This window comes from Octopus sinensis, unplaced genomic scaffold (genome assembly GCF_006345805.1).
Source record: "Octopus sinensis unplaced genomic scaffold, ASM634580v1 Contig14057, whole genome shotgun sequence".
Taxonomy (NCBI): Eukaryota; Metazoa; Mollusca; class Cephalopoda; order Octopoda; family Octopodidae; genus Octopus; species Octopus sinensis.
The window spans coordinates 25,208-52,628 of NW_021833090.1; the positions used below are offsets into that span (position 1 = coordinate 25,208).

General features: G+C 36.4%; 1 protein-coding gene across 2 annotated transcripts; it reads left to right on the forward strand.

Moving 5' to 3' along the window:
- The first annotated feature begins 212 nt into the window (after nt 1-212).
- Nucleotides 213-26,443, forward strand: LOC115230016 (enoyl-CoA delta isomerase 2). 2 transcript variants are annotated; one of them, XM_029800256.2, is made up of 10 exons: nt 223-351; nt 1,113-1,192; nt 14,142-14,292; nt 14,926-15,024; nt 15,941-16,120; nt 16,512-16,581; nt 20,408-20,510; nt 24,249-24,369; nt 25,067-25,156; nt 26,201-26,443. In XM_029800256.2, the coding sequence occupies exons 2-10, from the start codon at nt 1,128-1,130 to the stop codon at nt 26,426-26,428; spliced, it is 1,107 nt and encodes a 368-aa protein (XP_029656116.2). In that variant the 5' UTR covers nt 223-351; nt 1,113-1,127; the 3' UTR covers nt 26,429-26,443. The 2 variants fall into 2 exon arrangements, with proteins under 2 accessions (XP_029656117.2, XP_029656116.2); XM_029800257.2 differs by lacking the exon at nt 1,113-1,192 and having other exon boundaries at nt 213-351.
- The last annotated feature ends 978 nt before the right edge of the window (nt 26,444-27,421 follow it).

Genomic DNA, 27,421 nt, shown 5'->3' on the forward strand with positions numbered 1-27,421 from the left:
GGTTTATATGACCGGACATATATTTAACTGCTTGTAAATATCTATCTATATCCACATATATATATATATATATGTATACACACACATACATATATATGTGTGCGTAATATACGTGTGTTAGCGTGCGTATGTAAAATATATGCACAAAATTATTGAAGAACTACTGTTTATATAGAGGTCGGGGCAAAATGAGTAATTTGTAATTTTTATCATTTTCCCTCCCTACTACTTTGAAACTATTATACTGCAAGTATTGCATCGTCTTTTAGTGCTGTTGTATCATCTTTCGGAGTAAAAATTGGTCAGCATTGTTGTTGTTGAAGTTGAGAGAGTTTGAAACATAGCTGACAGGTACTTTTTTTCAAGGAATTTTTTAACTCTGACCCGATTGTAATTGACGTTTGTTAGAAAATATCTGGTTAATTTTTGGCGTTTAACAATGAAAAGTCTTTTCTCTGTTAGATTCCAAATCAATTTTTTCCCACACTAATGTCTAATTTGAAAATTTTCAAAAAAAAAAAAAAAAATGATGCCTAAAGCGGGGTAAAATGAGTAATGATTTATTTCAACAAATTCTTCTCTTTAACTGGATGGTGCGTAAATCTATCGGCCAGAGAGCTACTCTAGCAGATCGTGAAGAAACCATAGATAATATCTTCAGTCGAATTTTGTTAATTCTATATCATGTGCCATTTTTCCATGCTCCTCTTTCATTTGACCTAGATATTTAAAATTTTTGTTGCATTTCTGATTAAGGATGGATATTGTTGCATTTCTGTTTAATGAGGAGTATTGATGTGTGTGAGTCTTTTCTCAAATGTAATTATGGATAACTGAAAAGGCAAATTTATCTCTGTCTTTTTCATTTTGCCCCATTTAAATGCTCAAAGAGAACAGAGATGATTTTCTGAAATATTAGCATATTTAATGCCTTCAGAGACGGTCATTTACTTAGCTGATATTGTTTTTGTAAGATAGTGAACATTAGTAAAAAATATATTTCCTCCTCATAGTTAAAACTGCAGTTCCTCACCACCAATTAGCTGTTATAGTACTCAAGAGTTATGTCCCATGAAAATTTGATCTTACATATTGTTTCTTCGTCTGTGCAGAACACACATTAGTCAATGATCAACATGATACGAAGTATATTTTCCGCTCCTAAGTTTAGGACTCTAGTATCCTATACTAGGTAAGTAAGAAGTTTATTCTTGTAATTCTTTTTTTATATTTATTAGTTTCATAGTATTTTTAATTTTGGAATATTTTGTATAATTTATGAAGATCGTAACTATGCATACACAAACTTTTACTTGTTTGTGTATGTCATTAGGTCAAAAACTAGAGACATTTGCTAACGCTTATTAAAAAGCAAAAGGAAACAAAAAACATATCGTTTAGTTATAAAATAAATGTTAAATAGTTAAACCATCAAATTTCACTTATATTTTTGATTGATTATTCACTTTCAACAATAATTATCTTCATTACCTTCTATTCCGTGAAAATCGAATTAATGAGAGTTACCTGGTTGGGGTTGTTTGTTTAGCCGCAGGTCGGGCTTGATCAACTCGGTACAAAAAGAGTATAGATAGGATACAATCTAGACCACTACCTATTTCTTTATTACCCACAAGGGGCTAAACACAGAGGGGACAAACAAGGACAGACATAGGTATTAAGTCGATTACATTGACCCCAGTGCGTAACTGGTACTTAATTTATCGACCCCGAAAGGATGAAAGGCAAAGTCGACCTCGGCGGAATTTGAACTCACAACGTAACGCAGACGAAATACCGCTAAGCATTTCGCCCGGCGTGCTAACGTTTCTGCCAGACCACTACCGGGCGTATCCCTTTCTCATACTTAAAGCATTTTAGTCGTCCCTTGTTAACGTTTCCGCACAAACTTGACGTCGACCAGGCGCTACTCTTAATGTACATGTCTGTCACCTGAGTGGACTGGAGCAACATGAAATAACGTGCCCCACCTCAAAGTACAACGTGTCTCTTGGATCGAGGATCGAACTCACAACCTTACTACTAGGCTTCACGTCATCTCGAATTAATAGACCTACGGTCAAAAACATTCCAATCGTGACCATCTCTTTTTTTTTTCTATATGCAAGGAACCTAGAACAACATTATCTGGTGTGTCCTTTTCTAAGACGGTAGGCTGGGATTCGAGAGAGACTTGGTTGCTTTTCCTCGCTGCTCGAGCAGCGACATAAGGCTTCCATGTTGGATCGTCTCTGCGTGGTCACTTGGTCTGCTAAAAATAGCAGCTCAAATTACACACTACCGTCTTAAAAATTGGAGGATACGTTGGATAGTACTAGACACAACGAAGACCAGATGGTAACGACCGGAACACCTTTGATCATAAGGTCTGATACATTTCATGACAGAGGCTGAACACAAGTGAAAAATAAACATCGATGGTTGATTGATCATTGACAGTAATTTAACCTACGGTGCTCGTCTTGCGTTTGATTCTAGTTGTTGCTTATCTTCCAGATAAATTCTGATCATGCAATCTCACGGTCAAAGACATTCCGTCCATGACCATCTGTCTCTTTTTCAACGTATCGGAAAGACTTTCATTGCCCCCCTCCCCATTTTCTTCCAAATTTGTTTATTTAAAATTTTTTTTATTGCCAAAAACACCCGTTTTCGGATACGGAGGTTCCGGAAAATTGCCAAATATCGGCATAGTGAAATTTGTCCCCCCATTCCTCCCCCAAATTCTTCAATTTTGACTTTTTTCCCCAACACTAACCCTAATCATAACAACAGAAATGTTTTGAAATTTTTGTCCAAATCATGATGTCTGTATTTTCCCGCATATTTAGAATTAAAAAAAAAATTTTTTTTCAAATTTTACAAAAATTTTTGGAAAGTTTTTTCAGAATCATAATCTCTGTATTTTTTCACATATTTTGAAAAAAAAAAAAAATCTGAAAAAAGTAAATAAAATGAAGGAAATTGATGGTGGGATAATTTAAAAATGCCGAATTTTGGCAATTTTTTTGCAGATTCATATTCCCTGTAGCCGTAAAAAAAAAAAAAATTTATAAGGGTGGTTTTAGGGTTAGGGATGGGCGGAAGTCTTGCCAATGTATCTAATATGATTATATGTTTATTCAATTATGTTCCCTTTTTAATGACGGCAACTTCTCATCTGATGGAGATTTCTTGCATGTTGAGGTACTGCACAGGGATTCCCCTATTGACTGAATTTTGTTGTAGCGGTTGTTGTTTAGCTCCAGGTCAGCTTTGTCAGGTTTGATTTCATATAGATCTGGCAGCTATTTCTAACAGATCAAGTGACCAACAGTGGGGCGGCCTTGTTTGCTTGATTGGTTTTTGTTCACAAGATAAGTAGAGAAATAAATCCTATTGATAAAATTTATGAACGTTTCAATATAGTGTCAAATTTAATCCAGACAGACGACTTTTTGGTATTTGATACTTCAAATAGATTCCTGCCAATTTGAATTTTTAAAACATTTTATGTTTTTTAAATTTCAGTCATTCTTCTTCTTATTATATCTTTAAAGTGTTGATTTTTAAAGATATATATCAGGTCATCCCATAAGTTCTGTCCGAATTTTGAATAAAGAAAAAAGTGATCAAATATTTTAATTGATATTTAATCATCAATGTACTTTCCTTGATTATCTATGACTTCCTTCCATCTATTTACGAGCTTTTTAATCCCATCAATGTAAAACTCCTTTGGTTTCAAAGTAAAGAACTCTGAAATGTTAGTTTCGACCTCCTCCTGGCTTGTGAAAGTTATGTCCCTCAAATGATTCTGTAAACTACAAAACAAATGGTGGTCTAAAGGAGCAAGGTTGGGAGAATAAGGTGGATGAGGAATTTTTTCCCAACCAAGCTCTTTGATCTTCTGTGATGTGATCTTTGCAGTGTTGGGTCGCGCATTGTCCTGATGAAACATAATTCTTTTTTGATTCACTAAAGCGGGTCTTTTTTCAAAGCTTGGTTCAAATGCTTTAATTGCTGACAGTAGACTTGAGCATTGATTGTTGCATTAGGTGGTAACAATTCAAAGTGAATTACTCCTTTGCGATGCCACCAGATAGAAAGAAGAACCTTTTTTCCATGAAGTTCCCTTCTTGGTTGTGGTTGAGCTTTTTCCCTTTTACCAAGCCACTGTTTACAAGACTTAACATTTTGATAGAAGATCCATTTTTCGTCACCAGTCACAAGTCTATCCAAAAAGGGTGAAATGAGTTCGCGAGAATGGAGAGAAGAGCAGATGTCAACTTGGGATTTCCTATTCCTTTCGGACAATTCCAAGTTTAGAACCCTTTCGAAGTTGTTGAAGATGACGATGAACAGTTGTATGGTTTGAACTAAGCTTTATTGCTAATTCTTCAACTGATAATGCAGGATTTTCTTCAAGTAATGCCCGAAGGAGCTTATCAAACTCAACTGGACGTCCTGCTCGATCTTCATTTTCAAGGCTGAAAACTCCACTTCTGAATTTTGCAAACCATCTTCTGTAAGTTCTTTCATTCAAGCATTCTTTCCCGTAAATTGAGTCGCTTCGGCTGCAGAATTTCGTTTTTTGTACTCATAAAGCATTATGTGCCTCAAATGCTTTTTGGATACTTCTATGTTAGAAAGGGTTTTAATCAAAGAAATGTTAATTCTATTATTCTGTAAAATATTATTTAATTAGTTTAAATGTGCACAAATGCATGAAAATAATTTTTAATTTCATTAAACATTCTGAAATACTATTAAATTTCTTTCAATTTTAAAAAAGGTAAAATCGGAAAGAACTTATGGGATGGCCTGATATATTGAACATAATTTATCAGTTCAGTGTTTTTCCAGTGTTTTGCAGCCTGCTTGTTTGTCACTGGAGGGTACCTTGATGTGCATTGTTGTTTAACAGTAGGAGTGTCTGTTGACATCAGTATATTTTGGGTAAAATAGATGGATGTGGTTATAGAGAGTCTTGGTTATGACTTCTAGTGGGTTGACCAATCTCATAAGAAGGTTTATGGAAGTAAATTAATAGGAATTGGTCAATTTAAAAAAAAAATGATATCAATACAATTAAAACGTTCAATTGTATACTCCATTGTATTATTACTATGTATATTCATATATTTATATGTCCAAATATATTTTTAATATATATTTTTATATATATTTTTAATATATCAATATATGTATTTTGGACAATTTTTATCTTAAATCTGTAAACGTGTTCATTGTGGTTTACCACCTCACCCTCTTGTACCATCTTATATTCCTCCCCACCACTACGAAACTATAAAATGATTAAAATTCCCCACAAAGGAACTTATTTTGATTTGAAAACCCCACTAGAATGGGAGAAAGCGCTAATGATCTAAGTGATATGATATATATGTAAAAAATGTAATATATAAATAAATATCTGTAAATATAAACCATCCGATCTTCTGATTACCTCATTTCTTCTAATATATAATACCTATACATCATCTCCAAACCTTCCAATATATATATATATTTATATATATATGTAGAGTTGGCAGTTGGAATAACTGTCTAAGGGATAAGAATATCCGTTCTTACTACCGGTATCATTTACCTATGTTAACCCTGGGCATGGGTATACAAGCACACTATGCTCATAAGCTACAGGTAATAACAGAATAAACAAAAGTTTATCAGGAATCAAATTTAAATAAGCAGAAAATAGAGAAAACTTTTGATCAACAAACAAACAAATTGACCAACATCGGTTAATTATTTTTTAATACAAAACATTACATAACATTTCCTTCAGCTGTATTCGGCTGCCAATGTCAGTTGGTGTTTATATATATGTGTGCGTGTATCTATATATATATGGAGGCTGCACCAGACCCAGTCTGATCTGGCAATGTTTCTACGGCTGGATGCCCTTCCTAACGCCAACCACTCCATGAGTGTAGTGGGTGCTTTTTACGTGCCAGACGAGGCTGGCAAACGGCTGCGGTCGGATGGTGCTTTTTATGTGCCATCGGCACGGGGGGTGGCGAGGCGAGGCTGGCAACGGCCATGATCGGATGGTGCTTTTTACGTGCCACTATATATATATATATATATTATCTAAGGCCATCTTAGTGTGTGTGTGTGTATGTGTGTCTATATATGTGCTTATGTCAACATGTCTATACTTATCTTTCTTGATTTTATTTTTTTATTCTTACTCTTTGTCATTTTTTTCTTTTTTATGTTATTATTTTACGCTATGTCATATGTTCAGAGCCATTTACCTGGAAACTGTATCCATCACCTGTCATTATAACCAACACCCTACTGGCAACAACAACATGCCAGGTGAAACTGAGTATATTTAGCAGGATGTCCTCTTTAAAACAAGTCACATGATAAGATACATCTATACTGGCAGATGCAGCGCAACCAATTGTATAGTGTCCCACCCACAAGAGACCTATGCAAGACAGGTCGAAACAATTGTTGTGATAAATAAAGATTCTCATGAACTCCATTTTCTGTCCCCCCACCTCTCTCTCTCTCTCTCCCTATATATATATATATATATATGCTTCAAATAGAGAATCCTTTGAAGGTGATAAAAGTGTAAACATGTAAAACTTAGTGAATAAAATAATATTGCAAAATTCCAGTTTCTTTTGGGTATCTCCTCGTATGTATGTATAAATGTTTTTATATATATATATGTGTGTGTGTGTGTATGTATGTTTGTGTCTGTGTTTGTCCCCCCAACATTGCTTGACAACTAATGGTGGTGTATTTATGTCCCCGTAACTTAGCGGTTCAGCATAAGAAGCCGATAGAATAAGTACTAGGCTTACACAGAATAAGTCCTGGGGGCTATTTGCTTGACTAGAGGCAGTGCTCCAGCATGGCCACAAACAAATGACTGAAACAAGTAAAAAAGAGTAAAAGATAAATATATATATATATATATATATATATATATATAAATCAAAATCAAACCAAATCAAAATAGATGAGCATCAATGGAATTTGTATCTTTGTGGTACCAGTGCCGGTGGCACATAAGAAAACCATCCGAACATGGCCGTAGCCAGTACCGCATCAACTGGCCTCCGTGCTGTGGGCACGTAACAAACACCATCCGATCGTGGCCGTTCGCCAGCCTTGTCTGGCACCTGTGTCGGTGGCACATAAAAAACACCATCCAAGCGTGGCCGTTCGCCAGCCTCGTCTGGCACCTGTGTCGGTGGCACATAAAAAACACCATCCGAGCGTGGCCATTCGCCAGCCATGTCTGGCACCTGTGTCGGTGGCACATAAAATCACCCACTACACTCTCGGAGTGGTTGGTGTTAGGAAGGGCATCCAGATGTAGAAATACTGCCAGATCTGACTGGCCTGGTGCAGCCTTCGGGCTCCCCAGACCCCAGTTGAACCGTCCAACCCATGCTAGCATGGAAAGTGGACGTTAAACGATGATGATGATGATGATATATATATATATATATCATCATCGTCGTTTAACATCTGTTTTCCATGCTAGCATGGGTTGGACAGTTCAACCGGGGCCTGGGAAGCCAGAAGGCTGCACCAGGCTCCAGTCTGATCTGGCAGTGTTTCTACAGCTGGATGCACTTCCTAGCACCAACCACTCTGTGAGTGTTGTGGGTGCTTTTTATGTGCCAGGCGAGGCTGGCAACAGCCACAATCGGTTGGTGTTTTTTACATGCTACCAACACAGAAGCCAGTCAAGGCGGTGCTGGAATCAGCCATGTTTGGATGGTGTTTTTTACATGCCACCAGCACAGGGATCACAACTACAATTTCCATTGATTTTGATGTTGATGTACTTGACTCAATAGGTCTCCTCAAGCACAGGGTCAAAATGGTGTTTCTTTACTTGCCACCTGCACATCCAAAATTTAGGGAACAGAATAGATAAAATCCAGGCTACATGTTTCATAGCTAACATAATCTATATAATCACGGTATCTTTGGGCCTGAAGAGTAGCTTGTGGTCTACCCCTCATTTGGATAATTTATTGCTTCCAAGGTTCTGCTAGCTATGAAATATGTATCCTAAGAAAATCTCTATTAGAGACAAAAGCAGTATTTTGTCCTGAAGAGTTACTTGCAGTCCACCCCCTCATTTGGATAATTTACTACTTCTGAGGTTCTGCTAATTATGAAACACGTAGCCTGGATTTTATCTACTCCACTCTCTAAATTTTGGATGTTCATTTACATATGAAACAGCCCCTGTTGCTAACCGGGAATTATAAAATCAATTTTTTTCAGCTTATCATACTTTGATACAAAAAAATTCACAACCTTCTGTGCCAATAAGCCACTATTGTTCCTGAAAGTTGTTTTTTTATATCTTCTACGGATTGCTTGAACCTCACTAACTTCCTCCACCTTCATCCTTGGATCTTACCATTGCATATCTATCTCTCTGTCTTTCTGTGTGTGTGTGTGTTATTTGAAGTGGTGTACTAGTTTTATTAAAGTCTTAGTAAGTAGGAAAGTGGACAAGTCACAAATCCATTCAGGTAGATGGCCCTGCTCGATATGTAGAAAAGGCATAGCTATAAATTCCATAAGATGCACCTGGTGCAAACTATGGACACATAGAAGGTGCAGCAATATCAGAGGAAGGTTAACAGTGAAAATAGTCTTTGTGTGAAGCAGCTGCACAGGTACAGTAAACACTAGAAATGTAAAGAAAATAGATTCCATCAAATGCTATATGGTATACCTAGAAGTAGTTGATAGCTTCTGTTATCTAGGTGACCAAGTCAGCAGCAGCAGCAGAAGTGGGTGCTCTGAGAATGTAGCTGCTTAGGTTGGGCAAAGTTCAGAGAGCTTCTACTTCCATTGGTAACTAAGGGCCTCTCCCTCAGAATGAAAGGCAGACTGTATGTTGCCTTTGTGTGAACATGTATACATATGTACATGCGTGTGTGTGTATATATATATATATATATATATATGTATGTAAGTGTATGTATATGTATATATATGTATGTAAGTGTATGTATATGTATATATATGTATGTAAGTGTATGTATATGTATGTATATGTATGCATGTGTATGTGTCTATGCATATATCTATGGATATGTGTGTGTGTGTGTGCATATATATATATATGCATCTGTGCATATGGGTTTAAGTACATAAGTATGCAGGCCCATTTAATAGTACATATACACACATATATGTATGTGTATATGCGTGTGCATATATCAATATACACCTCCTTCTTTCTCTGATTCCTCAACTCCCACTATCACCTTAGCCAGTACAATAAATACCTCCATCTATATTTAGAAACTTGACCATTATATCTTATTCTTCCCTTCCTTTTGGAGGTTTACTAGTCACTTTAGAAACCCCCTCTGTACCATTTTCTGTACCCATCCCTTCCACCTTAGTGCCTTTCAAGCATATCACCCCACCTCCCACGTATTCATTCCTTACATTCCTATCTCTTCCTATCCCTACCCTACACCTCTCCCACCCCTCATAATATCTTGACCACCAACTAACACTCCTTGTTTTCATTTTTTTCATTTTCTCTTTCTTTCCTCACCTATTCCTTTTGACCATTCTCCTCATTTTAACAAACACATATTTTCTCTCCTCTTTATCTACTTAATACTACCGCTACTTTTTCAAATTTCATTCACACCACAAGACTCCTTTGAATGAACAACACATGGAAACTTTGTCTCCACACTTGCTATTTGTAATGACATAATATGAACTCCTTTTGGAATTCACATAACATGGACAAGAAGCATTTCTACCACTTCTACACACCACTTTCCTTGGATTATGGAACTACAACTATAGCATCTTATATATATATATATATATATATATATATATATATATATTATTTTTACTTTTATTCTCTTATTTCCTTCCTTTTCCAAAATAACTCCTTATATTGTACTCTAACTATTTCATATCGTCTCCGATAACAGGATATCCCTAATATCCTAGAAACAGCTGTGAGACTGGCTTTCTCTTTATAAATGTCCTTAAAATTCCACACAGCCATGGCTTTATTGTCTCATTTTATTTAGCATATATATATATATATATATATATATATATATATTATATATATATATATGTGTGTGTGTGTGTGTGTGAGTATCTTGTATTATAAAACAGAGTTTGTGTGTGTGTATGTGTATGTTCCTTATGGATTTGAAAACTGAGTTGCTGATTTTGATGTATGAGATATCCAAAGATTCGGTAATCTTTCGGTTACCAAATAAAGTATGTTTTTTGCACAACTCTTTTTTAATACAAAAATAACCTCACATACGAGGTTGGGTCACATAATTTTGAGGTCTTTAGCTAAGGGAGGCAGCTCTGCCTGAACAATTTTTATGTCTTAGATAGAGCATAATGAGAAAATGTTTAAAATACATGGAGTTTTACCAGGAAATGAAACTTCAAAGATATACCGTCAACTTTATTAGTATTACTTAGTAGATAATATTTTCATGTGAAGAATGTTTGTCTGTGTTTTGTTTAGTCCAGAGTTGCTTCTGATGTAGCAGACCCAACATATACTTTTTTTTCTTCCTGAAATACTGTAAACCTGTCTCTTTCTTTTGATGAAAGGATGTGTTTTAAGATTTGGCTGCTATTTGTAGTAGCTCAAGTTACCACAGAGACACCTCTGTGTGTGTGTGTTTTGTTGTGGTAAAAAAATACTCAGAATATTTTGCACAATAATTTTTAAAGAAATCTTGACATTTCTTATTACTAACTATTCAACTACAAAGTATAATTGTTAATTGTTGGAAGTCAAGTAGACTGAGATGTACATATAGCGTTATCATACAGAGTGGAAGTTTATGGAGTTTTGAGCTTATTATCTTGTGGTTAGTAATCCATTATCTTAAATTTGAAGCCATTAAGTCTCAAAAAATGCATACACACTTTGAATAACTGTAAAGGGAATATGTATTAAAATGCACATCCTTTTCATGGAATAATGTAATCTACAGACATTATTTAATTGCATTTAAACCCCACAAAATGTGTACATAATTTAAATAATATACATAATACCAGAAACTATTGACATTCATGTTTTAAAGATTATGTTATTGCCTGTTTTCAAATTGACGTCCATTCTGGTCCAGACATTGTTGACAATGCAAAGCAATGGAATCACAAGCAGCAAATAACATTTTGTTAGGTATTTGTGTGAATTCCTGTTCAATAGCAAGATCTCATTAAGGTAGGATCGTATATCACGATGGTGGTGTGGTGGTGCTCCATCTTGCTGAAAATAAAATTTCTCATCTTCAAAGATTTTTTCTAATGGCATGACAGACTGTTGAAGTATGTTCAAGTAAACAGGACCAGTCACAGTAGCTTCAAAAAAGAATGGTCCAATTAATCCTCTTAATGTAATACCACATCACACTAACTCATGATAAATTAACTTCATGTTCCACTGTAACATGCAGATTTCCATGTCCCCAGTATGAGCAACTGAGGTGGCTAATTGAACCATCACTCCTCATCACTCCACACTGCTTTAATTGGAAAGCATGGATCTTCTAAGCATTTTCCAAAGTGTCACTTGCACTATTCTTTTCATTTACCAGGATCATCTTCACTGATAGCATGAACTAATGTTGGGATATAACTTTTCCAGGGGCAGTGTTTCAAAATGTGATGGACAGATGTTTTTGAAGTTCCTATGTCATAACTTGCTTGCCATCCAGATTTTCTCAGATTTCTGTGAAAACTTTACAATCCCCTTTCATGCTTTCTGGGGGTAGTTGATGTCCGTGGTCTTCCTGGATGCTTCCTGTGTTAATCCTGTACAGTTCCATCAGAATAAAAAAATTTATTCCTGATTTGATAGATGGTTATCTGCGTAGGCAGATCTGATTGAAACTCTCTTCTATACTGTGTTTGGATTTCAACTGTGCTTTCATACTTGCAGTAGCATTTCAAGATGATGTTATTATTAATTCTGATGGGTGAAATTTGAAAAGAAACAAAGATTTGGGTTATCTGCTGTAGAAGTGTGTATAAATTTTTTGGACACTTTTGTGTAAACTTATCACCTCTTACAAATCAAATTTGCTGAACATAAATTCCATTTTTATTGCTGACTTTGTACCGTTTGCTCTTATCTAATTGATCTTTCCTATTTTATGACTAAGTGGGTGTTCTGCTTTCATTGAATTCAAGAGACTTATAATCACAGGTCTCCCAATAGTGGCCATTGCATCTTTTATTCAGACATAGTATTCTTTGGATTGCATTATTTAGTGAGTCCTATTATTATTAAGAAAGTGAAGTTTAATCTCAGGGTGAGTTTGCTGATATTTCTAACTGGTTAATGACTTAGTTGTTATTATTTGGGATTGATCAGTATAACCTTATCTTTTCCTCTATATATGTATAATGTTTGACCTTATTGGATGTGTGTTATTGTGGTATGTTACTCACTATGTATGTTTTCTTTAAAAAACATTTGAAATTTGTTTTCTTATCTGATCGATGAGTCCCATATTATGACTTCAATCAGATAAGAAAAAAAAATTGGTTAAGGATCACAAACTTTTTCTACGTAACCTTTGAAATACCAACCAATCATTGTGTAGTTGTTTTGAAACTATTAATCTTTTCCATATTTTGATGCTTTGTTTTCTCTGGTTCTGTCTAAAACAGACTCATTTGCCAAGTTACTTTCTATTGTATATTTTACAACTTTTAACTTTGAGATATTGGTTTGTCTCTTGGTCTCTTCTTTATAGTGTCTTGAGAAAGTGTGATATCAAAAATTAGGATTTGATCCATTTCAACTACTTTGTATTTTTTTCTTTTTTGGAGCACTACAAATGATGGTGTACATACTTTTGGAATGAAAAATTCAATATTTTACATTGTCATTCTCATTCTGAGTGTGGCTTGATTTAAAAGAAAAAAATAAAAGAGAATATGATTGGTCTCACTTTGCTTCAAAGTTAAAAAATCAGTAGCCAGCAACATTCCAGTTCTAAGCTATTCACAAACTTGTGTTTCATAAAGTTTAGAATTTTTTTTAAATGCATTGTCATTCTTACTCTGACTGTGACCTACTTAAAAAAAAAAAAAAGAATGGCCTAGTTTCTTTTCATGGACTTGGCTTCTACCAGCAACATTCCATTTATGAACTGTTCACTAACTGTCGTGTCTCATAAAGTTTAGTAATTATTTTTTAAAATAGCTGTAACAAAATTTCTTTGGAGAAGACTGAAGATATGGAGATTTGATACTTTCACTAGGGGAAGCCTTGAGGATGAAATGGAGCTGACCAGAATTGAGTGAAAGCCTGTCAGATGAACTGTATCAATTCTTGAATGGCTGACTTTACCCATTGTTCAGTTTAACTCCTCAACCAAGCCCTTGAGTGCTTTTAACTGAATCCATTGTGTTGTAAGCATTCGGACCAAGTCTCTGGAATGAGGAGAACATATAAGATAAAGTTCTTTCCCTTCTTTCCTCCTACAACTCTTGGAGTTTGTAGCAAAATGGTCATAGGTGCTACAACTTACTCCTTTGTATACAAAGCACCTAACTTAAATTTACATATTTTAGTTCACTCAGCTGTTGGAATAGATATAAGATCTTTTAAAATGGTTTCCCTTCTCAGGAGCACACATATCTCTCATCCACTCAACATCATAAGCCTGGGCTAAGGCTTCGGGGCAGTTTCCAGACTCCTGGAAACATATTTTAATGATCTTATTTGCTTAACTCTACTGGATCCAGAGAACATGTAGAGCATTAGCCATAATGCCTTGTGCCATTTACTTAATGTGTTCAAATCTCACTTGCATCAACTTTACTGTTCATCCTTCTGAGGTCTATAAAATAAATACCATTCTGTCTATGAATGCTGGGTGAATGTAAATGACTATAACTTTTGAAGGTGATGATCCAGCAAGACCACAACTCAGTGATTGAAAGCTATAGAACTGGTTATAAGTGAATTTACATGTTATAAGTGAATTTACACATGACACATATTTTGCCTATTTTTTCTATAATATATCTATTTCATGTATTTCTATGCCTTTATTTATAAAATCTATTTTCCTTTTAATTATTTTAAGGTCCCATATACAGCACCGAAAATTTCATACCAATTTACTTGCAATGGCTTCTCATGATGCAGAATTCAAATCTGCTAAAGATAATTTAGGAACATTAAAAGAAGACCCTGGTAACATGGCTAAATTACAGTTATATGCTTTGTTTAAGCAGGTAAGTAATATTTCAGTTATAATAGTAAATTTCAAGCATAAACATTTTATCAGTATAGTTTATAGATAAAGGTGCTACGTTTTGGATATAGAAGGCTCTAAAATAGGGCTCATTCTTACCTTTTATCTAATAGGCATTTCTGTTTTATTGATTAATTAAGATAGTCAGTATTTATTTCTCTCTTGCTGTATCTTCATATTCTAACAGAGGAGGTTAAACTGCTGAAGGAATTATGGCAATCTATGGATATCATTGCTAGGAATGTGTCTTGTCAAAAAGATAACTCTCTATAATATGATTTCAGTGAGTTAAGTATTCTGTCTGATTACAAAACTGAAGTTAGTCATATCCATTAATTGAATAAGTTGACTAAGAAATTTTAAGTTCCTTGTTTTCTTTTGATTAGGAGCACTTCAAAAGTACTCTTTTATTTGAGGACATAATATTGAGTAGTTCAAACTAGCATTGCTGAAGTCGTCATTCTTTTCTGCGTGAAGGTGACATCATGTTTTGGAAAGGTCCCAAATTGACAATGTTCACCTGTTATGTTGTATTTGTCTATGTCTAGGTAGAACATTTGGGAATTTGTACGGTTGTTGTTCATCTATCTTTAATTTTCATGTCATTTTACAGGCTTCAATAGGAGACTGTAATGCAAAGAAACCTAGTATGGTCGATTTTGTTGGGAAAGCCAAGTATGATGCATGGAATAAGTTGAAAGGCATGTCACAGGTATGTATTTATAAAGCAACAAAATATTAAATTCAATGCATGTTGTTACAGTTACAGCCACAATTTATTATTTTGAATCAGTTGTGTTTTCTCTTTTAATTGAAGACAAATATCTTTAAAATCTTCAGCAAACTTTGATTTTCATTAAGGATGCTGATTTTGTTAAAGTGATTTTGTTAAATATTTTATTTGTAGAGTAAATAGAAGTTAGGGCAAAATACCTTTTGGTGTTTGTTCTAGCTCTCTGTACTTTGAACTCAAATCCTGCCAAGATCAACTTTGTCATTCATACCTTTGAGATCAATGGAATTGAGTACCAGTTGAAGGTAGTTGATTGATGTAATTGTTACATCATCAGGCAAGATGCCTTGTATTAATTCCAGTTCTCAGCATTCTGTGTTCTTAAGAAATAGGCTTATCTGGTTTAACTACCTGGGCCTTTAGTGCTTTTAACAGAGTTCACTCTGTTGCAAATATAAGGTTCAGTACTACTGTGTGATATCTTTGGTCAATCCAGCTGCTGAGAGTGAAATTGGGAGAGATGGAAACTATATGGAAAATCATCAGATGGGCTCTATCTGTAATTAAAAGGGCCAGCTTTGTCACACACTGTGTTATGCTGATTCTGCCTGAAGATTATGTTTGCGAAATACTCTGCCACTCATGCATCCATGCCATGTGGAGGTAGTTCAGTTGATCAAGCAACTAGGAAATAACTACTCTCCTTGTTGTTGAAACTAGTGAAGGAGTCATTTATATATGTGTGTGTTTGTGTTATGTAGCCACAGTTCGTTTACCATAATAGACAAAAGCTGAAAAGAAACAGTTTTATACAGTTTTGATAAATCTTCAATGTTATTGTATTGAATAATACAAACTTTTGCTTTGTTAAATTCTACATTTTCTTCTGTTTTAGGATGAAGCTCAACTGAATTACATTAAAACTGTAAATGAATTAGTTGCAGCTGAAGCTCCAGCTAAAACAGAACCTTCTGGTTCCACTGGCAATTACAAATTTCTCCTTGTTGAATGTAAAGATTCTGTTTTCAAAATAACTTTTAACCGACCAGCTAAAAGGAATGCAATTACAATAGATGTGAGTACATTCCAAATTTGATTTATATCTTGTTTTGATAGTTATATACATAATGATTTCTTGTATCTGCTTACAAAGATGAGAGTGCATAATGTTTATGCCCCTTTCAAGTGCTCTGTAATAAAAGTGAAATGGTTGCAGCTGGGAATGGAAACAGATTGTAAACTCAGCTCACTAGGTGTTAAGTTTCTCTTCTACATTAGCTTCATGTTTGAAGAACTATAGTTGTTTTGATTTATTTGATGGACTTTGGTCAAGTTGATGTCAGTAGATTAACCAAAGAATTATCAATTTGTATTGTTGCAGGTAATGCATTCTCTTCGATATTTGAACATTTTATATCTTACTAGCATTTTATTAAATTTTCTATATTTTCTATTAAATTTTTTAGATGTATTATGAAATTATTAATGCCTTGCAAGAAGCAACTACTGCAGATTGTTCCATAGCTGTTGTTACAGGTTTGTAACTGTGTCATCATTATCATTGTCAACATCATCATCATCATCATAATTTTTATGTTAGCTTTCCATGCTGGCATGGGTTGGATGGGTTGTCACTGTCCCAGTCATTTTCTTATTTGGAGTTTTCTTATTTGCTCTTATAGACTGGTGCTTATTTTGGCTTACTCTCTTTTACTCTTTTACTCTTTTACTTGTTTCAGTCATTTGACTGCGGCCATGCTGGAGCACCGCCTTTTAGTCGAGCAAATCGACCCCAGGACTTATTCTTTGTAAGCCCAGTACTTATTCTATCGGTCTCTTTTGCCGAACCGCTAAGTGACGGGGATGTAAACACACCAGCATCGGTTGTCAAGCAATGCTAGGGGGACAAACACAGACACACAAACATATACACACACACACTTATATATATATATACATATATACGACAGGCTTCTTTCAGTTTCTGTCTACCAAATCCACTCACAAGGCATTGGTCGGCCCGGGGCTATAGCAGAAGACACTTTCCCAAGGTGCCACGCAGTGGGATTGAACCCGGAACCATGTGGTTGGTTAGCAAGCTACTTACCACACAGCCACTCGACTCAATAGCTCTTCCTGTCTCCAACCACTTTATAGAGGGTACTGGCTACAATTTTTTTGTGGTATGAACATAAGTTGAATAGACACCTCAGTAAGATAATACTAAAGAGATCTCAAAAACCTACACTTTCTCTTCTCAATTTACCAGTCACTTTACAATGTGCATTGAGAGCATTTTTTTTTGTGGCACTAGTACTAGAAAGATTGTCTTTTTTGACTAGTTACTTGAGGGCAGGCATAGGCAACCTTTCTTGAGTAGTGGGTTGCATGAGACATCGCTCATCACTATGCAGGTTGCATGGCAAAAAAAAAAAAAAAATAATAATAATAATTAATTCGTTTATTGGCCACAAGGGCTAACAAAATCAAATAAAACATGTAAGGACAAAATACAGGACGAAAGTTACAAAAAGGGTTTTGTCCGTTTGTAAAGTCCGTGTAAAAATGCAAGATAACAACGAAAATATAACAAGTTAAAACTCCCAATAGGGGGAGGCGCTTCAAAAGGTTACTCATAGAAAAACCCATAAAAGCCACAGGAGCCTGATAATAATAATTTTCTGTTAGGCATGCCTTTCAGAAAGTTCTGTGGGCTGCAGTTTGCCCACAGCTGCTCTAGGAGGAGTACAGAGATGGCACTTTCCATTATTGACACCAGAACAGTAATGTGTATGTGAGTTGGAGGATAGGTGTCTACAGTAACTATAGAGAGTTTTCAGTGATCTGTATAGATTGAGGAAGGGAATAGGAGAAAAAGTAATGATAGTAATGAAATAAGTTGGTGGGAGGAGTGAGAGTGTAAATGTAGAGGGTGCTCAATCATCTGGGGTATATACTTTTGTTCAAGTGACTGAGGAGGGGAATAGGAGAGAGTGGACAATGACCAGTAGAAAGATCCAAATGGTTGGGTGGTAGGAGCAAGAGTATGATGGAGAAGGCAGGCTCAATTTGAGTGGAGTCAAGAAAGGAATATGGGCAAGTAGCAGAGGTGGGCAAAGACAAGAGAGGTGATGAGATAAAGGTAAGAGTAGGTGATCAGTGACAAGTGAAGTGGATCAGAGGATAGAGAGTGTTGATTGGCAGTATTTCTATACTGCCAAGTTAGAGTCTATTGCGTACAGACAGTTTGATACAGCTCCTTATGTATAGGCCTAGCATAGGGTGAGAGTGTCAGCGTGAGGAGGAGGATGTAACAGCTACACGTGGTGTGTGTGTGTGTGTGTGTGTATGTATGTATGTATGTGCATGTTTGTTACACACACACACACACTAAGAGAATGGAAAGGGATTCTGGTCTCTGTGGCTGAAGAGGAGATACCACTCTGAAGTGATGATCTGAGCTGACTTGGGGCATTTACACCTATTTGTCAACAGCAAGAGATTTTCTCCATGACAACATATCAGGGTAAGTAAAAAGTAAGCAACGTCTTGAACATTGAAGAATTTGTGCTGGATTTCTGTAGAGTTTTGAATTTTTTTTAAACATTTTTTTGCAATAGTCTGGTAATACAGACATACACTTGTCCAAATGCATTAATAAATTAACATTGATATTTTTTCACCGTTGTTACAATCATCTGAAATGGAACTGTCAAAGCTCGATATTTGAGCAATTTTGCTATTCAACTTTAAAAAAGGATGTAAAGCAGCTGAAACTGCTTGCAATATCAAAGAAACATTTGGTGAGGAAATGACTAGTGAGTGGTCAGCTTGAAATTGGTTTAAATGATTTCACAGTGGAGACCTGAGCTTTGAAGATTGTGAGTGTAGTGGACGCCCATCTGTCATTGATGACAATCAATTAAAGACCATCATTGAGAAAGATCCATGTAAACCATTCAAGAACTGGCAAAAGAACTTCAAGTTAGCCAGAAAACTGCCTGCAACCATTTGCATACAACTGGAAAATCAAAAAAGCCCGACAAATTGGTACCAAACAATTTTATTGAAAATCAGAAAATGCGCAGATATGAAATTTGCTCATTGCTTCTTCACTGTAACCAGACCAATCCATTTCTTGATCAAATTGTAACTTGTGATGAAAAGTAGATTCTGTACAATAATAAAAAACGTCCAACACCAAAATGAAGGACTGAAAACCTTCCCTAAACTTGAGCTCTTCAAAAAGAAGCTTATGATGACTGGCGGTGTACTGCTGGACTCATCCACTATAACTTCTTAAAATCGAGAAAAACCATTACTGCAGAAACACATTGCCATGAAATTGCCAAAATGAACAAAAAGCTGCTACTCCTCCATTCCAGACTGGCCAGCAGAAGATAGCCAGTCATTCTTCATGACAATACTTGACCATACGTTTTACTAATGATGCTCCAGAAGTTGAGAGAACTTGGATATGATGTTCTTCCCTACTCAGCTTATTCCGCAGACCTTTCTCCTACCAACTACCACCTTTTCAAGCACGTTGATTTCCTGCAAGAAAAGGAGTTCAAAAATCAAACCAATGCTGAAAGTGCATTCTAAGAGCTCACAACTCTAGAATTCCAGATTTTCATGTTACCAGAATAAACAAACTTGTAACTTGTTGGCAAAAATGTGTTGATTGTAATGGTAGTTACTTTGATGAATAAAATTTCTGCATTGTTGACTGCGTCAGTTGTTGACTGTGTCAGTTGTTGACTGCGTCAGTTGTTGACTGCGTCAGTTGTTGACTGCGTCAGTTGTTGACTGCCATGACACTGCATCCTTTAATGCCCTCATGCTTTCCGAAATCCACCAAAACTACACCTGATTGTCCCTCTTCCATACTCATACACATATGTGTATGTCATGACTCGTGCACTGTTCTTTTCCTGACGCTTGTACATTACCCTATGTACTATACATACACTTTAGATGAGTTGTAGTGCACCTGTAGTAGTACACAATGTTTTATTGTAGTACACAATGTTTTATTATTATTATTATATTGTGATGAATTTCATGTTTCAAAACATTGCTTACATTTTACTCAGCATGATACATAGAATGAGTTTCTTATGGGTTTGAATATGCTTCAAACATATTTGAAATGGTAACATGTTTGACTTTATATACATCACTGCCTTGTGTTGTCACCCCACCATTTAATAAGGTATTATTGAGTTAACTGTTTGATGCAATGTCTTTGTTATAGTGGAGGATTTTGCTTGCAATTTCTTATTTAGCTGTTGTGTCTGATTTAACAAGATTTCATTTGGAATTCTAAAATTACTTTCATTCTTTTTCTTACTCTGACTAGGCGCTGGTGAATACTTCTGTAGTGGTAATGACCTCAATAACTTTGCTAATGTTGCACCTGAAAACATTTCTGCTATGGCTGAAAATGCTTCTGTAATCCTAGGGTGAGTTAACAGTTTTAATATTTGATATACCAATGGTAGCTATAAAGTAAGAGGTGAGCTACTTGTAGGTGGCATGTAAAAAGCACCCACCACACTCTGTAAAGTGGTTGGTATTAGGAAGGGCATCCAACTCATGGAAACCATATTACAACTGACATTTGGAGTCTGAACAGCTTCCCTGCTAGCCAACTCCTGTCAAACCATCCAACCCATGCCAGAATGAAAAATGGACGTTAGACGACAATGACAGCGACAATGATGTTCTTTTTTCTTTTTCCTGTTTCATCCCTTCTACTCTGTATCCCTTCCCTTCGTGGGTAAAATTTGCCTATATTCTTGCTGATTGCCTCCCTTCTTTGATCATATTTCCCTGCCACCAACACGCTTTAGCCTGTGACTTCTCTCCCTTATGTTTCATTTCTTTTCTCTTTTCCTCTCTCACAGCTTAAAAATTTATTCAGGTTCATCGAGAAAACCCATGCACATATATGTGTATTTTTATGAATACTTCTTCTTAAAGCACTAAGTTGATATTGGTTGCTTTAAAGACAATCTTAATATTAATAGAATATGATAGATAAGGAATTAAAATATGTTAGGAATTACGTTGCACACACACACACATACACACTTGATGGACTTCTTTGAGTTTCCATCTACCAAATCCATTCACAAGACTGCGGCTATACTAGAAGACAGTTGTCCAAGGTATCACACAATAGGACTGAACTCAGAACCAAGTTGTTGGGAAGCAAGCTTTTATCATACAGACATGCCATGTAGTATAGTTGTGTATATATATATATATATATATGCCTCTACCAAATCTGGGAGATGGTCTAATGAATGGGACCTGTGTCAAAGTGCTGTCATCTGCCTGTTGGCTCTTCTCCTGCAACTCAACTTGATTTCGAGCCGGGTCGTCTGCTGCTGGAGAGGACCGACCAGGTAAAGGACTTGGGTATCTTGGTGGATTCTTCCTTTTCGCCTTCGGCCCAGTGCGTCCATGTTGCCAACAAAGCACGCGGAGTTCTGTTTTTGGTTTGACAGTCATTTGGAATGCTCACAACAGCCATATTCCTACCGCTCTATGTCATGCTGGTGAGACCCATATTGGAGTATGGGATTCAAGCCTCTTCTTCTTATCTCCTCAAAGACATACAGCATCTTGAAAGAGTCCAGAAGCTGGCTAACCGCATGGTTCTTGGTCTCAAGCATTTTTCTTATGAAGAAAAGCTGAAGACGCTCGACCTTTATTCTCTAGAAAAACGCCGCTGCCGTTGTGATCTCATTCTTGCTCACAGCATCATAAGCGGAAAGTGTAACCTCTCGAAAGAGCTGTTCTTCATTCCTGCTCCAGAGCGTCGGCTGCGGGGTCACTCCGAAAAGCTCTATCTGCAACGATTTCATCTCAATCGAAGGAGAGGGGCTTTCTCCGTCCGGGTTGCAGATCCGTGCAATAAGCTGCCGGACGAGATAGTGAAGATGCTGACGACCGCTCGGTTCAAAGTCTCCCTTGACCACAAATGGCCTGAACTCTTTGCATGAACACCACCCTGTACATAACTCCATGTCCCCCTACATGGCCTTGCTTTTTGCTTTTTGAGCCAAAAAATTAACTTAACTTATATGTGTGTGTGTGTACAGCTATGTTACATGGCAGTGAAACATGGGCTATGACTACAGAGGACTTGCAAAAGCTTGTAAGAAATGATGCTAGCATGCCCTGCTGGATGGGTAATGTCAGTGTGCACACAAAACAGAGCGTAACTGATTTAAAAGGAAAACCAGGTACAAGCGGCATCAGATGCTGTGTGCAAGAGAGAAGACTGCACTGGTTTGGACATGTGATGTGTATAAATGAGGACAGCTGCTTAAAGAAGTGCTAATCTCTAACTGTGGAAGGGGTAGACCCAGGAAGTGGTACGATGAAGTGGTGAAAAAGGATCTTCAGATGCTGGGCCTCACTGAGGAAATGACAAGGAACCACATATTGTGGCTATTTGCTGTACTCGAGAAGACGTGTTATGCTGCATAAAAAGCACCCATCACACTCTGTAAAGTGGTTGGCATTAGGAAGGGCATCCAGCAGTAAAAACCATGCCAGACACAGACAATTGGAGTCTGGACAGCTCCCTGGTTGGCCAACTCCTGTCAAACTGTCCTACCCATGACAGCATGGAAAATGGGTAGGACGGTTTGACAGCATGGAAAATGGATGTGAAATGATGATGAAGATGATGATATTAGGAATTATGTTGATTGTACCCTGGCAGATACAATTATCATTCTTTTAATTTCCCACATTTTTTTCAAAACTTCATGGGTTAGGTTTACTTACTGTACAGTACATTAATAGTTGTTACAGTTATAAAACCCATTTTATTGATTGGAGATTGTTTACAGATACATTGAAGTAAAGGAAAATAAAAAGATGTGTTTATTACATTACTGCAGTACTCTCTTTTGAGAAATAGATTTTGTTTTGAAAACTATGAATGTAAGAGTGAGTTGTGGAAGTTGCCTTGTTTTCATATACTGACATAAAAAAAATTCCTGTTTTTCATGCTGGCATAAGTTGGATGGTTTGACAGAAGCTGGCTAAGTAGAAGACTGCACGAGGCTTCATTGTTTTGGTAGGGTTTTTATGGCTGGTTGCCCTTCCTAACACCAACCCCCTTACAGAGTGGACTGAATGCTTTTAACAAGGAACCAGCATTGCCAAAGTTTATTTTGGCACAATTTTTGCAGCTGGGTACTCTTTCAAAAACCAACCACTTTCCAGTATGGACTGGATGAACCAGCACTGGCAGGGTCACCCAGTAACTTGTAAGACAAAGATCCTTTGAGAGGCAGGGCATTGGAAGAGGTGGCCTTGTGTCAGGTGATGAGGGGTTAGAATGTCACAGAGGGATAGAAACAGGTGTCTTGCTGTAGAGGAGATATATGGTTACCCAATCAGAGAATGAGAGCAAGAGAGAGAAAGAGAGAAAGGGAGAAAGTGAGAGAGACTTCTTTCAGTTTCTATCTATCAAATCCATTCACAAGGCTTTGGTTAGCCAGTGGCTATAGTAGAAAACACTTGCCCAAGGTGCCACGCAGTGGGACTGAACTCAGAACTGTGTGGCTGGGAAGCAAGCTTCTTACCACACAGCCATGTCTGAGTAGAATTAACAAATATATTGCCAGTGATCTGGCACAAAAGCCAATCTTTAACCCTTTCATTACTGTATTTATTTTGAGATGCTCTGTGTTTCTTTCAATTAATTTAAATATAACAAAGAATTTAGTAAAATAACTTAGTTATCATTAAGCTAGTGTTAGGCACATAAATTGTGACTAAGGTTTGGTGGAAGATTTTAATTGAAAACTTATGAAAACAAGACATTTGTGTTCAGAACCAGAGCCGGTTTCAGCTGGGTTGGTAATGAAAGGGTTAATGGTGTAATAATGCTAACAGAAAAGCAACTTGCTCTGCACTTAGAGAAGACTGATTCTTGTTGGGGTGTTTGTTGAAGTTTTTATTGAAGTGTTTGTTGTGTACTACTTTAGATGGTGTTTGTTATTGAATTTATTACAAAGGTCATTTGTAAGGCCACAAAGTGAAACACTTCAAAAAGGGAGTAATTAGATTGCAATTTTTCCATGTTTTGTTTTTCTTTTTTTTTTTGTTAATAAACATTTTTTTCTAACCTGACATTACTGTAATACAAGCATTTATCTTTGTTTCTTTTCTAGAAAATTTGTTCGTGCACTCATTGATTTTCCCAAACCTCTAATTGCCTTGGTAAATGGTCCAGCTGTTGGGATTTCAGTTACAGCACTTGGTTTATTTGATGCTGTTTATGCCTCAGATAAGGTTGGTTTAATTGATTACATATTCTATCATTCCTTCCTTCCTTATCTTCTTCTTTCTATGCAATTGTCATAAAGTCTATTTTCCCACACTAATATGAGTTGTGTAGATTGCCATATTGCATATCACTGTTCAGTTTACTGTTTTTGCCATCTCTAGGAATTTCAACATCCTTAGATATTCCTTTCCTGCAAGTGCCCCCCACAAAACACTTTTTCATGTCACATTCATCATCCATTTGCATCTTATGTCCTTATCAACACAGCTGTCTTTCCTACAAACTTTAGCTGGCCCACAGTGGGACTGAACCTGAAACCACATATAGTTGTAAAGCAGACTTCTTAATTTCACAGCCATGCCTGCACTTATAAATATGAATATAAATAATGATTTCAATATCAGTATTAATTTTTAAGGCAGTGAGTTGGCAGAATTCTTACTGTGCCAGGTAAAATGCTTAGTAACATTTTGTTCATCTTTATGTTCTTTGTTCAAATTCTAGCAAGGTCAGTTTTGCCTTTCATAAGTACCAGCTCAGTCCTGGGGTTGATGTAATTGTCTTACTCTTCACCTCGAAATTGCTGGCCTTGTGTCAAAATCTGAAACCAATATTGGTATTTATTTTGTATAATTCAAAATCCCTGTATGGGAAACCTTCTTGTAATATATTAGTAATGGTACATAAAACCTGGTTTTTCAGGCAACATTCCACACTCCATTTTCATCTTTAGGCCAGTCACCTGAAGGATGTTCTTCATATGTATTTCCAAAGATCATGGGAACAGCAAAGGTAAGTTCACTTTGTATTATTTATACTATATGATTCAGCCGAGTGTCCCCTATTAATCCTCTTTATATTGAAGCATCTACACCACTACAACAGAAAAATTTGATCTCCTATATTGTAATGTCAGTGTATTCATTTTCTTCTCATGGTCTACCACTACCAACAAGAACACCATCATCACCACTGTTGTTGCTGCTACCACAACTGTTACTATCATTATCATCATCATTGTTTTAACATTTTTCACCCAATGGTGCATCATGTGTCTACATAACAGCACAATGCCATTCTTTATTTTCTTTGAAGTAAATTAATTGTAAAACCAAATTTTTATATATAGCTATACATTTGGCAAAGATGCTGTTGTCTTTAGTATTTTATCATTTGACTCTTATACAGAATTAAAACTTTCTCTTTATCTTTACCTTTTCCACTTGATCATTTTCTGATAAATGGCTTTGAGTTCAATATGCTGCACTGCTGACTAACAAAATATTGTATAAGATATTGTATTGTATGAGGTATTGCTGAAACATGATGAAAATGTTGCATTAAACATCATTACACACTAGGATTTAGAACTTAACTTTGATGTTAAATATATCAAAGGAATCAGGTATTTTTGAGAGCTTGGTCACAATTTTGTAGCAGAGCATATATGATACGCAGACTAAATAATCAGAAGAAAATTAACAGATAGAACTGGTGAGCAGAAGAAGACTGAAAGAGGAGACTGGTTAAAGGAAGCAAAAGAGACCCCCTTGCATATACTGCTGTCTTAAAAAGAAAGGGAACTTCACTTTTAATTAGCACGTAATTTCTAGGAAAAGGGATTGTTAGAACTAGAATGCCTAATGATCCTAGGTCTGTTAGGTTAGGGCTGATCTGGTGCTAATCAACCAGCAGCCTTCTGGTAGCTGGTTGAAAAATAACAAGTCATTATCACTGCTGAAGTCTTTATCTTTAAAAGATGTTTGAAATTGTTTTGGAACATATATGAAGCATTGAATCCTATTTTATATGTATACTATTTATTAAATCTTGCAGGCATCTGAGATACTTTTATTTAATAAGAAGTTAACGGCTAAAGAAGCATTTGAACGGAATTTGGTGTCTGAAGTTATACCCCATGGCTCATTTGCTGAGGAAACAGAAGCAAAGGTGAAACTATATGCTTCTTTTCCTCCTCAGGTAAATACTTTTTTGGCAATAGATTTTTTTCCTCTTTTTGTTTTATTTAGTAGAAGCACTAATACTGAGCTTACATCATGCTAATGTGTTAACCAACAACCATATACTGTAGTTCTTTGTTCAATATTTAACTTTGTCCATTGAAAAAAATTCCCTTGCACAAATATGTACAACCAGGAATGTGTGTGTATGTTTGTGTTCCTCTGAAAAAAAAAGATCACTCAGTTATGGATTTTGATGTTGTTGAAGTTTCTCCTGTCAAGAGGTCTTCTGCTGGTTTTGTTCTCTCAAAAATGTTTGGTAAAGAGTATCCCTTACCTGAAAAGCAGGTAAAAGGGTTAGTGATAAGAAGGGCATCCAGCTGTATTATGCTAGCATAGAAAAACATAAAAATAAAATGAACAATATATGGCAAAGCTGTATGGTAAGAAGCTTGCTTCCCAACCACATGGTTCTGGGTTCAGTCCCACTGTGTGGCACCTTGGGCAAGTGTCTTCTACTATAACCTCAGACTGACCAAAGTCTTGTGAGTGGATTTGGTAGATGGAAGCTGAAAGAAGCCTGTTGTGTGTGTATATATATATATATAATATATATATATATATGTATATGTGTATATGTATATATGTATATATATGTATATTTGTGTCAGGTCTCCGCTTGGAGCTACTGGTAACATGTAACCCAGTACAACCTGTTACATGGTCGGGTCGTTGGCGACTAAACTGGCAACCCCACCAAGATTTCTTGGTGAGGAGGGTGATTTGGACACCCAGCAGGACTAAAAACAAAACCTGTCAAAGGGCAGAGGAACTCTCTCATGAGTCAATGGCCATCCAAAATCCGGAGTGGAGCCCCTAAGGCGGTTGGATTGCGCCATGCGTGCCACCTTCCGGCAGCTCCTGCATCCTGGTCTACCCCCAGCCGTCTTGACTTTGTCTTGCCACTGGATCCGGCGCACCAGGACAAGAGAGTGAGGCTGATCCTGCGCAAGTCACCCTCACTATAATCCAAGTCACGCGCATGTCATGACATCATGATACCATCACAAAGTCCTGTGGCGATGGGGAAACGGCG

Bases quoted from the DNA above. Each gene is read 5' to 3' on its own strand.
- LOC115230016 (XM_029800256.2), top strand. From the start codon at position 1,128: ATGATCAACATGATACGAAGTATATTTTCCGCTCCTAAGTTTAGGACT. The intron at 15,025-15,940 runs GTATGTATTTAT...CTTCTGTTTTAG, and splicing joins AGTTGAAAGGCATGTCACAG to GATGAAGCTCAACTGAATTA. The intron at 20,511-24,248 runs GTGAGTTAACAG...TTTCTTTTCTAG, and splicing joins AATGCTTCTGTAATCCTAGG to AAAATTTGTTCGTGCACTCA.